At 36.5% G+C, this 12,015-nt stretch overlaps 2 protein-coding genes across 3 annotated transcripts in view; both read right to left on the bottom strand.

The window, feature by feature from the left end:
* The window catches only part of LOC144636392 (putative skeletal organic matrix protein 5), a 73,711-nt gene extending 69,862 nt beyond the window's left edge, over positions 1 to 3,849 (bottom strand). The window contains exons 1-5 of the mRNA XM_078495596.1: positions 3,077 to 3,849; positions 2,347 to 2,591; positions 2,034 to 2,148; positions 1,863 to 1,899; positions 303 to 429 (exon numbers count right to left, since the gene is read on the bottom strand). Coding sequence (XP_078351722.1) covers positions 303 to 429; positions 1,863 to 1,899; positions 2,034 to 2,148; positions 2,347 to 2,591; positions 3,077 to 3,173 — 621 coding nt within the window. The 5' untranslated portion in view covers positions 3,174 to 3,849. The remainder of the gene's footprint in view (positions 1 to 302; positions 430 to 1,862; positions 1,900 to 2,033; positions 2,149 to 2,346; positions 2,592 to 3,076) is intronic.
* A 1,266-nt stretch (positions 3,850 to 5,115) lies between these two features.
* On the bottom strand, positions 5,116 to 8,997 carry LOC144636431 (uncharacterized). 2 transcript variants are annotated; one of them, XM_078495642.1, is made up of 6 exons: positions 8,877 to 8,997; positions 7,880 to 8,124; positions 7,561 to 7,675; positions 7,386 to 7,422; positions 6,974 to 7,100; positions 5,116 to 6,547 (listed from the first exon to the last, which is right to left on the bottom strand). In XM_078495642.1, the coding sequence occupies exons 2-6, from the start codon at positions 8,072 to 8,074 to the stop codon at positions 6,029 to 6,031; spliced, it is 993 nt and encodes a 330-aa protein (XP_078351768.1). In that variant the 5' UTR covers positions 8,075 to 8,124; positions 8,877 to 8,997; the 3' UTR covers positions 5,116 to 6,028. The 2 variants fall into 2 exon arrangements, with proteins under 2 accessions (XP_078351768.1, XP_078351769.1); XM_078495643.1 differs by lacking the exon at positions 8,877 to 8,997 and having other exon boundaries at positions 7,880 to 8,145.
* Positions 8,998 to 12,015: the final 3,018 nt, after the last annotated feature.

Genomic DNA, 12,015 nt, shown 5'->3' with positions numbered 1-12,015 from the left:
CTTATTGATACAATCATAAAATATAAACCACATAATATATGTATTAGTGCTTCATTTTTACATAAACACTTATGCGGTATGCAAATTTTATACAAGGTATAGGTCGAATACCACTAAAAATTCTGTTAGCAACAATGTAAATTTTTCTTCAGAAAATAAGAGTCTATTAAGAATCGAACCTAAATAGCCTAAAATTGTGTTAATTATCCTTTATGTAAGAACCTATTTAGGCTGACCTGGAAAAATTAGGCCCTTACTCGCGGGTTTTTACCGTACTTATAAAGACTGCACAAATTCCATACCTTGTTGCCATCAATCTTCATGACCGGCGTCCATCCCCCATCTCCACATCCAAAATCTCCAAAGTGACAGAGAACAGTAGTTGGTTTTGAGTCAAAGTGGAGCGTAACCAGCTCACTAACCCTCGACCTGTTAAATACAAAAACGACTATTACCAAGAGATAGTGCAGTAATTTGTTTTAAAGGCTTTAGCCTTAAAAATCCCTCAAAGTGGTTGATGATCTATGGGGTGATAGAAGCATTGGCCATGTGGCTTTTGGAGATCAGACGTCTAGTTCCTTTAGCTTGGTTTTACAACACCTTGGAACCCTTTTTTCATCGCTAAATGTTACCGAAACGTGTCATTTTCAAGTAACAAACCAATTATCGATATTTTTAACGAACTATTTCATATCAAATTATTCATCATCATAGAGGTAAACTCTGATGTGTCCATCTATATATAAACAGAACAAATGCTGGAAAAAATAAGATTCCCCGAGCGGGATTCGAACCCACGACACCCCGATCTCATGGAAGGTGCTCTAACCAGAGGGTCTGAATGGGGTTAACCGACTAGCGACAAAGGGCGAAAAATATTACCGACTACCGACAAAACGAGGAAAAAATTACCGATTAGCGACAAATTAATTCTAACCGACAACCGACATGGTCCGACGTTATACGGACGACATGTGACGGTAAAAGATAATGAGAGTTGTCTTTATGGGTGTTCGAGACGATTTGTAGATTTCTTCAAAAGATGATATTGTGACAAAGAAGTGCAGCTGAAGTATGTAACTAAACTTCACAGAAATTGTTTTTTGATATCGGATGTTGGTTTTCATTGAAGCCCACCAAGTTTAAGTTTGATTTATTTTAAGTGTAAAATCATCGAAGATCCATTAAACGCTGCAGAATGATACGTATGGCAACGAAATTTTGGAAAAAAAAGAAACCCACGGTAAAGGCACGAAAGCCGCTGATTAATAAGCGTAATAAGTGTTTGTGGACTTCTTGGAGAACAAACTTCCGAAAATAGCAAAATTACGTAACCCAAGGGCTAGAGTAGGTGATTCACTCTTTGTCTGATTTACCTCTCTTAAAAACTTCGATGCCCTGTAATCGACAGGAAACAAATTCACATCTAGAATAAAAGCTTTGGTAATTTTATCGGTACTAGACGAACACATTCCTAAAAAAACAGAGTTAACGAGGTTTAAGTGTTTTATTACAAATTTTACATCTCGTCTAAAGTTTAAAGTCTTAAAACTGCGTAAATTAAATAACAAATATTAATAATTAACTTGCACTTTTAATTATTAACTGAGATTTACCGACAACCGACAAAGGTCGAAAATTTTAACCGACAACCGACAAAGTAAGGATTTTTTAACCGACTACCGACATGTGGACCCCCCCATTCAGACCCTCTAACCACTGAGCTACTGAGTCAACCACAGTGGAGTGAGTCGAATATTTGCTACAAAAGAAACATTGATTACCAGTTATTTGCTCCCAGGCCTCTCGGACTGGGAATAACTTCCTTTAACGCATTTTGAGCACTTTTACGTATGACTTACTTGTTTTCGTCATACAGTTCCTTGCAAGACTTTGCAGCTGGAAGAAGTGGAACAAAAAATATGTCAGCTTCTTTAGAATAGAAGAGTCATTGCAACCTCGCTATAAATTCGGCTATAAAATGGAGAGAAGGAAAATTTAAAATTCGTTGATTAATTATCAGTTCAAGATACCTTTATGGCAGTTTGTTCCACTGAATCCAGCGCGACAGATACAGCGAAAACCTTTACTGGAGAATCCAGCTTGACAGGTGCCATTGTTCAAACATGGGCTGCTGCTACAAAGATTCTGTAAAGAGAAATAAAAAAATTAAAAAAAGCAATCAAATAAACTAAGTGAGAAAATTATAGCTTTTAATAATCTTTGAACACTTTGTATCGAAATATCTTCTTCTAGTCTTAAGAAGCAGCGAGGCCTTTTACTTTAACATTAAACCTTAATCGAAAAAAACCGCAAAGTTTAAGGACTTAAATAACACTAGAATACCTCGATGGCCAGATAGGTGAAACTTAGTCGACTTTCAAGATGGTTTTCATCTGTAGCGTTGTTTAACTCGCATTTGTGTTTTCCTTTGACTAAAGGTCCCAAATTAATGGCCACACAATTGGGCTCCATATAGCACATCAAGCGGCAGCTCCCTTCATTGAGCACCTCCTCACTACTGATTACGTGATTTTTCATCGCCTTGTTGTCAACTGGTTCCTTGAACTCGATGTTGCGACATTCGTCATCTTTGAAAGACACAAATGAAAGAATTAAAAGCGAGCAAAAACTGTGGTTTATTTTTTTGAGTAAATCTTTTTTTTTTATTTAGAAAACTGTTTCAAGCCGCTCCGATTAGAAACGATAAAAAAGATTTCTAACCAAAATTTCCTTTTTATCTCCAATTTGACTAAAAGTGTTGGGAGATCTCGCTTGTTAAAAATTGTGTTTATGCCGATCGTTTATATCCATTATAGATGAATCGAGACTAATCATGGGTTTCTGGCCTAATTTAATGCAAGAAACATAACGGATAACGAGTGCGGAAAGTGAATGCGTGAATTTTCTCGGCACATTTCCCTCCCACCAACATTTAAGATTCTCTTGCTAGGGCAGGCGACAATGCAGAGAGTTTTACTTGAGCAGATTTAATGCCTGGCTGTATTCCCTAAAAATAAAACCCTGCAAAACGCAAATTAAGATGATGAATAACAAAAACTGAAAGAATACTTACCAAAGCAACCACAGCAAAATGGGAAAATAGTTCCAAGAAAAATATAAAGGATGAAAACGATAATTGCACAAAAACGAGTCCTCGACAAAGAAGCCATCCTCTCTCTCGATGTAGCGACTTATGCAAACACGCGAGAGTTTTAGCCAATATAGCAAAGTTTTTCAGCGTTTGACAGCAGATATTTGTAAACTCAAGTATGTAAATATCTCAATTTCGAATGGTTCAATACCTTGTATGAAACAAAGTGATGGTTTTTAAAAAAATCTGCTGTCGTGTATCGGCGGGTGGCAGGAAAATAATAATAAGCTTATTATCAAGTAAAGGGCGGCCGTAGCGATTTGAAAGCTGACGTTCATGAAAGGCTTATTTCTATTCTGTGCTAAGTGATAACTTCTTTTGTCCATTTTGTTAGTTAATTATAGCATATAACTAAAACACCGTCTTCAAAGTTAAATGTCGTTGAATCCTGCAGATTATTGCACATTTCCAGTGCAATGGGTTTTTCGAATTGGTATGTTTTCCAGTTTTCTGGGAACCTTAGTATTCGATATATATTTTGGCTAGAGTTTGTCCAATTATGACTCAAACACTCCCGAACTCAAATAAAATATTATCTTCGGTTTTCTTGGATTTTTTTTTATCGCGTATGAAACACCTTGGTGCGGTAGAATTAACATTAAGATAAAAACAAAAATAGATTAAACAAACAAATTTTAAAAGCAGTCTGCACTGTGCCAGTTAAAGCCCATCAAGACACGTATTCTAGCTATTAACAATCTCCAAAGCTACTGAATTTTTTACACAAAGAACAGCATGTTGCAATCGTTTCTCCACCCTCTTGCAACATGTTGGATGATGACAAGTAGCTTGGAAGGTTTACGTCCATTTTGATCGGTCACAATCCGTTTTACTTTGGCTGCTATCCCGAGATAAACGAGGAATACATCCAGAAATAATTTATCTGTAATAAACTGTCGTGTGCTTTTCAATCGCGGAGTCCTCTCGGTGAACTCATTCGTACGCTTGGTAAATCGGCATGTTGTGAGTTTGTTTCCTGACTTTTAACTCTGAACCATATTCAAAATTCTGCTGTTAACCTTGCCGTTTCACGAAAGTTTAGGGGAAAAACGATAAACCCATGTGATAAATCAGAATTTAGCCGAGCCGACAGCAACCAGCGGACCTCCCCAATTTCACTTTCCGCTTCATGTAATTCCACACAGAAAATTACTTGCGCACGCGATTCAATGGTAAATGTCACTTGATCAGCGGTCAACTTTAAAAAAATATTCAACCTCGATGTGTTCTACATCTGAGCCCGCGATATGGTCATGTGATACTGGTCAGCGGAAACCTTGATTTGAAAGCTGTCAATTGGCCATAACAAAGACGTCCAATCATATCTATTAGTCATGATTTTTCCCGCCAAAAGACGCGGGTTGCCACCGGAGCCTAGCTCGTTCCCAGGCCTAATCCGTGCGTACGTACTATCGGACGTACGCGACAACCAAAATTTCTCGGTTCGATAGGATACCATTTGCCTGCCTATGGATACTCCGCTCCGGCGCTGTCGGCGCCGTTGGAGCTCCGCTAAAATACTAAGTAAAAAACGGTAAGCTGATCTTATGGCAAGGAAAAAAAATTAAGACAGAAAAAAGATAAAAATAGTAGAATATCATTATTTGCCCGTTGATTCGGTTTTTCAACTGAGGCTAAAAGACTAAAATTAAAATTAAAAACCTCTGTTCTCATTCGTCTTTTTTTATCTGCATCAGCTCTTAATTTTGTAGGTAGGGCTAGGGGGGCATTGTTTATTGTTTTGTTTGGCCAATCCCGAAGAACTTTATTTCCAAATGATGCAGGTCATCAAGTGTTCATTGCCATTTTGGCAATGTATTTTAGGAATGCGCTTTAGCCTCGTCTGTCAACAACAACAACAACAACAACAATCTTTATTTGTGCCCAGAAAAGTTACAATAAATAAATACAAGCAAGAGGGAAAATTTACAATAAAAAAAGAGCACAGCCACTTAGTCACTTTCCGGACATTGGATCACGAGGTACAAACCTGATTTGAGCTCCTCGCCAAGAACAGATTTGAAAACGCGAAATGAACATTCCCTGAGCTAAAATGGAATAAATTGCTGAATTAAAACGTAAAATAGGAGTTTTAAAACTACCAGCTATTTGATATTCTTGTAGTTATATTTATGTGCGATGAAAATTCTTAGCCTCCTCTGCATGCTACTCCTTTAAATCCTTAATATTGGGATTCCTGTGGTAGCAGAGGGGAAGAGAGAAAACAGGAGCGCTTTCCATTTGCATAGAGAAACCAGTTGTTTCGGTGGGAAATCAAATGGAACGGGCATTTCCACTGGAAATTTTACGGAAAAAAGGAATACCTTCTGAGGTATTCCTCTTTTTCTGTTTTCCCGGTATGACCGGAAATTTACTGTTCCTTTTGCTACAACCAGACCGCTCATTCGCAGAGCAAGGTCACCAACTGAACCTAAGAACGCTAAAATTTACCTGTTGAATCGATTCGAATTAATCCAAAATTCCTCTCGAGTGAGTTTTTTCCCTTGAACTTTCTTCAGGGTTTCATGAAGAAGAAAGATAATTTGGAAAGTTTTACCTTCGATCGCCATGTTTTTTCTGGACCCAGTGTCTTCGCAGTTCTATCAAAACGGGAATTTTAAAAAGAAAAAGCTCCTTTCCGTTCCTTTTACGTGATGGAAAAATTTGTACTGTTCCATTTGTCGAAAAATTCTCACCGAAAATTCCATGGAAATGGAAAGCGCCCCGGATCTCTCTTTTGCTCGGTCCCAGTCTCTCTTCCGTCGGTCCCTTCTGCAACAAAGGGAGTTGCCTGCGGAGGAGGCTAGGAAAATGGACACATCCGTTATGGTTTAAAAGTGGTTTAAAAGTTAATTATTTTTCTTCTTTTTATTGTCAGTGTACCAAAACATATCCCATGGCTTTGATGCGTCTGTCTCCGTTATCTGGGTTGTGCCCTGCCACGTTTCCACACGTGATGGAGTCATCAGGATACCCTCCTGTACCAAACCCAATTCTGGAGTCACAGCTTAGACAGTCAAACTCGTTGTTACCAAGGAAACCGATTCTTGCTCTGGAATGGGAAGACCGTGTATTCACAGCATTGAATCCTTCTTTGTTACAGTTAGTCTGCAAAGACGCCTCTAAACCAATCAGCTTCTTCCACGTGTTACGACCCAGCGAGGTGGAGCGGTATTGCCCGTCAGCGATCAGTGAGTACAGAGAGTTAGCCTGCTTGTTGATGACAATGAAGTTCATCTGCTGGCCGATCTTCATTCCAAGACAAATCTTTGAGAAGGATGTGTTCCGGTAGGTCGGTAACTTGGTCTCTTGTGTGTCAAACCCAGTCTCCCCTCCAGGAAGGTTGTATGCATTTTTATCACTCCAGTACCCCGAGTTATAATGAAAGGTGTTCTGTGAATATATAATAATAAATAATTAACTTTTATGAAGGAATAGAATAATTAATTACAGATTGGAAGGAATAGAATAATTAATTATAATATCTCCGATAAAACATTCTGTCAGAAGTTATTATTATTTTTAAGGGGTTAGTTAGAACAAACGAACAATCGGGAAACTGAAGTTCTCTCTCCATTTTGGCTTAAGTTGTCATTATTGTTTGTTTTGATGTTTAAAAGACTGACGTAGATACATATGACCATGTCAACAATGTTTTTAAATTGACGTGCAACTCATATTTAATATTGGCAAAAGAGTATTTTGTCGTTGTTAACGAGTCCAATGCAATCAAATCGTTTTCCAATACTCCTCAGTTACTTATGAAAAATATGTAGGTATGAAGTTCTTATATTTAGAAAGACGTGAAAAATGTCATACCTTATTGCCGTCAATCTTCATGACCGGCGTCCATGTCCCATCTCCACATCCGAAATCTCCAAAGTGACAGAGAACGGAAATTGGTTTTGAGTCAAACTGGAGAGTAACCAGCTCACTAACCCTCGACCTGTTGAATAGAAAAGTGCAAAAATTAATAGATTTTAGACTTACAATTCCTCAGAATGGTTAACATTTTTGTGGAGTACCAAAACACTGATCACGGTCTATGTTTCAAAGGCTTTTATAAGGGTCTAACGTTTCGATAACTCCGGATTATTTTATTTAGCTTTCTAATCAACAGTTTCCTGATTTGCTCCAAATAATTTTCGAGTTTGATGTCAAAATTTCACAAATTAGCAAAAAATTTTAACAAATTTTTTGATATCAAGAACCTCAACGCATTATGACTTACTTGTTTTCGTCATACAGTTCCTTGCAAGACTTTGCAGCTGGAAGAGATAGAACAAAAAAAATGTATGTTAGCTTCTTTAGAACAGAGTAGTCATTGCCACCTCGCTATAATTTCGGCTATAAAATGGAGAAAAGGAAAATTTAGAATTCCTTGAATTATTATCAGTTCAAGATACCTTCATGGCAGTTTGTTCCACTGAATCCAGCGTGACAGATACAACGAAAACCTTTACTGGTGAATCCAGCTTGACAGGTGCCATTGTTCAAACATGGGCTGCTGCTACAATGATTCTATCACGAGAGAAAAAAATAAAAAAAGGATCAAATAAATCTAGTGATAAATGTGTAGCTTTTTTATAGTCTTTGAACACTTTGCACCGAAACATCTTCTTCTAGACTTAAGAAGCAGTGAGGCCTCGCATACTTGTACTTAAACATTACATCTTTCCATCAAATTGAATTGCAAGTTTAAGGACTTACATAACACTAGATTACCTCGATGGCCAGAAAGGTGAATCTCAGTCGACTTTCAAGATGCTTTTCATCTGTAGCGTTGTTTAACTCGCATTTGTGTTTTCCTTTCACTAAAGGTCCCAAATTTATGGACACACAGTTGGGCTCCATATAGCACATCAAGCGGCAGCTCCCTTCATTGAACACCTCCGCACTGCTGATCACGTGATTTTTCATCACCTTGTTATCAACTGGTTCCTTGAACTCGATGTTGCGACATTCATCACCTTCAAAAGACACAAATGAAAAAATTAAATTAAATTAAAATGTGGTAAATTTTTTTTCGTCACCTATAAAAAAAGAAAAATTAAACTTAATTTTGAAAAAAGGAAATTCGAGAAAAAAAAACCGATATGATCTATCGAGAATTTTTTGTACTTTTTACCTTCAGTAAGACCCCTTCAAGAAAAGTATAGTAGGGATGTTTTACTCCTCTTTTTTGCGGTGTAATTTCATTAGCTTGCGGCGGAATAAATTAACTGAATTAATCGCACTCCATTCGCATTGTTTCTCAAATTTTATTAGACGCAATTTCAAAATTGAATGCGATGGTTAATGTTTTTCAGTGCATCTTTCTTCTCTTTTTGAAAAGACCAAGCCGCTTTGATTAATTCATGATTAAAAGATTCCAGGTTAACATTTCTTTTTTTATCTTTAATTTGACGAAAGTGTTCAGAGACCTTGCTTGTCTTAAGTTGTGTTAACTCCTTGCATCACGTATTACGCATCATCCATATTGATTACTAATCGACCTGGTTAATAGGCAAGACAAACGTTTTCGCAGAACATACCGAGAAATGTCAGTTTTCCTTAAGAAAAGCGTATTCTATATTTCTTGGATAACGTGCATGGTTACGGATAACAAGTAAATGCGGGTAACACTGAATGTTCTCGATACGTCTGTCTGTTACCAACATCTAAGATTCTATAGCTAGGGCAGGCGACAATACAGAAAGTGCAACTGGAGCCGATTTGTTACCTTGCGTATGAAACAATTTCAGCAGAGATCATGATGTAAAACCCAACCTGAATTTCAGCTGTCTCGTCTGATCGCATAGACCAGCAAAGATGTCTGAAATTTAGGCTGTGAAAGAAACAATTAATGCAAAACTCAAACCCCCAGAACGGGAAAATAGTTCCAAGTAAAATATAAAGAACGAAAACGATAATTGCAAACCGAGTCCTCGACAAAAAAGCCATCCCCTTCTGGATGTGGCGATTTATGCCAAACGCGAGAGGTTCGGCCAGCAATATAAGAGGGTCTGAATGGGGGGGTCCACATGTCGGTAGTCGGTTAAAAATTCCTTACTTTGTCGGTTGTCGGTTAAAATTTTCGACCTTTGTCGGTTGTCGGTAAATCTCAGTTAATGATTAAAAGTGCAAGTTAATTATTAATATTTGTTATTTAATTTACGCAGTTTTAAGATTTTAAACTTTAGACGAGATGTAAAATTTGTAATAAAACACTTAAACCTCGTTAACTCTGTTTTTTTAGGAATGTGTTCGTCTAGTACCGATAAAATTACCAAAGCTTTTATTCTAGATGTGAATTTGTTTCCTGTCGATTACAGGGCATCGAAGTTTTTAAGAGAGGTAAATCAGACAAAGAGTGAAACACCTACTCTAGCCCTTGGGTTACGTAATTTTGCTATTTTCGGAAGTTTGTTCTCCAAAATGTCCACAAACACTTATTACGCTTATTAATCAGCGGCTTTCGTGCCTTTACCGTGGGTTTCTTTTTTTTTCCCAAAATTTCGTTGCCATACGTATCATTCTGCAGCGTTTAATGGATCTTCAATGATTTTACACTTAAAATAAATCAAACTTAAACTTGGTGGGCTTCAATGAAAACCAACATCCGATATCAAAAAACAATTTCTGTGAAATTTAGTTACATACTTCAGCTGCACTTCTTTGTCACAATATCATCTTTTGAAAAAATCTACAAATCGTCTCGAACACCCATAAAGACAACTCTCATTATCTTTTACCGTCACATGTCGTCCGTATAACGTCGGACCATGTCGGTTGTCGGTTAGAATTAATTTGTCGCTAATCGGTAATTTTTTCCTCGTTTTGACGGTAGTCGGTAATATTTTTCGCCCTTTGTCGCTAGTCGGTTAACCCCATTCAGACCCTCATATAACACGGTTATTCCGCTTTTGACAGCAGATGTTTGTGGCTTAATTAATAACGGTTTTAATGCCTAGTTTTAAACAAACTAATGGTTTTCAAAGATCTCTGCTGACGTGCTGCGGCGGGTGGCAAAAAAAATAATTACCTTATTATGAGCGGTCGAAGCGGTTTGATAGGTGACGTTGACAAAGGGTCAATTTTCATTCGTCTATGCTAAGTGCCAACTTCCTTTTTCCAAGTGGGAATACTAAAAAAAATATCAAAAAAAAGCATAAAAATAGACTACCCTCTTTTTGCCGTTAAATGTCGTTGAATCCTGCAGATCATTGCACATTTTCACTGCATTGTGTCTTTTTAGTTCATATCTTCTCCACCTAAATATTCGATAAATGTAATAGTGGGAGTTTGTCCAATAATGACTTAAGCACTCCAAAACCTAAATAAAATACATTTTTCGGTTTTGGAATGTTTTTAATGGCGTTTTTTTTTTTTTTTTTTATGAAACACCACTGTGCGGTAAAATAAACATTAGAATAAAAATATAAAAAAAACTTAACCAAGCAAATTTTAACAGCAGACTGCATTTTGACAGTCTTGCGAGACATATACGCAATTAACGATCTCTAAAGCTACCGAATTTTTACGTAAATTACCATAATCGCAGGGAGTTAATCAGACTTTAAGGTTATCTGCCAGTGCATCGAAGTCAAGTCTGTTATTTACAGAGTGCACTAGGTCCACTAGCATGATATTGCCGTAAAAAACCGACATTCAAAACCAAATTAAAAAGGGGCATCTAGAGAAACATGGGCTACCAAATAATGAAACGAAAAACAACTTTTAATTTTTAAGACATTTTTCATTTTCACATATTGTATATATATCCTTTCATCTTTTATTCTTGCTTTTCTTTGTCTTTCATTCTTGTGTTTTTCTTACTATTTTTTTTTTGTTTTATCTCTTTTCTTTTATTCTTGCAAATATGAAGAATTTCAGACATTTTAGATTTTTTAAAAGATTTAAATTATGGTAATTTTATTTCACTTTGAGCATTTTCTGGCAGTGTCGTCAATTAGTGCGGGTAATGCACTAGAATTTGTAATTAGAAACGTAGATAAATGTTCTTGAGTAAGTCTGAGATGCTTTTCACTGAAACAAAGTCTCAATTCGTTTCTCAAAATCTAATCACAGGGACCCATCCACACTATTCCGGGTAAATTTGAAAACGCATTTTTTTTCCATCCGGATAGGCCAACCGTCCACACTAATCCAAATAAATTGTCCACCGAAAAGGAAACTTTTCGAAAACGACCTAGGGTATTTGAAAACGCATTTTACCCGTATTTTCCAAAATGGATTCCTTTCCAAATTTATCTGGACGGAAAATATTTTATACGGCGTTTTCAGATTTTCTTCGTTTTCCAATTTATCAGGATTTATGTGAATGTGGCCTAAAAATTGACTCATTTGCATGCATATATATTTTCTTTTTACTTTTGAATATTTTTGTTTCCATTGTATTGGTGTCCCTTTGGAATTCTCAGTATATTTTTACATTCGTACACTTTCTAATTCCTTTGACTTGAAAAAGAAGATTAGCAACGTCAATGCGTCGTCCCTTATTTTAACTAAAATTTGTCCAATCTTTTTTAATTTTATTACAAATTTTCGAAGTGAAATCATTATCTTGTATTATTTTCGAAAAGTTGGAGATAGCAATCACCACAATTTTCTTTTTTGTTTTCAGTATTTTGTTATTCTCTGTTTCTTTTTTTGATTTTTGTTTTAAACTTACTTTTCTTGTCTATAAGCACATTGTTATTAATTACACTAGCACAATGTTATCTTCGTATTTTGTAATCTTTATATCTTGTAACTTAAATCAATAAAAAAAACATTAAAAAAAATTGAGTCACCGAGACAACTTCCGACCGATAAAGAAGGCAATCCCATTACAAGAATTTACAATTACGAGTGTGCGT

Source organism: Oculina patagonica, chromosome 13 (assembly GCF_052425735.1).
Source record: "Oculina patagonica isolate OP01 chromosome 13, crgOcupat, whole genome shotgun sequence".
Lineage (NCBI taxonomy): Eukaryota > Metazoa > Cnidaria > Anthozoa > Scleractinia > Oculinidae > Oculina > Oculina patagonica.
This window is presented reverse-complemented; position numbering and strand designations above follow the sequence as displayed.

Bases quoted from the DNA above. Each gene is read 5' to 3' on its own strand.
- LOC144636431 (XM_078495642.1), bottom strand. From the start codon at position 8,074: ATGAAAAATCACGTGATCAGCAGTGCGGAGGTGTTCAATGAAGGGAGC. The intron at 7,676-7,879 runs GTAATCTAGTGT...CTCTCGTGATAG, and splicing joins TCACCTTTCTGGCCATCGAG to AATCATTGTAGCAGCAGCCC. The intron at 7,423-7,560 runs GTATCTTGAACT...TATCTCTTCCAG, and splicing joins TGGAACAAACTGCCATGAAG to CTGCAAAGTCTTGCAAGGAA.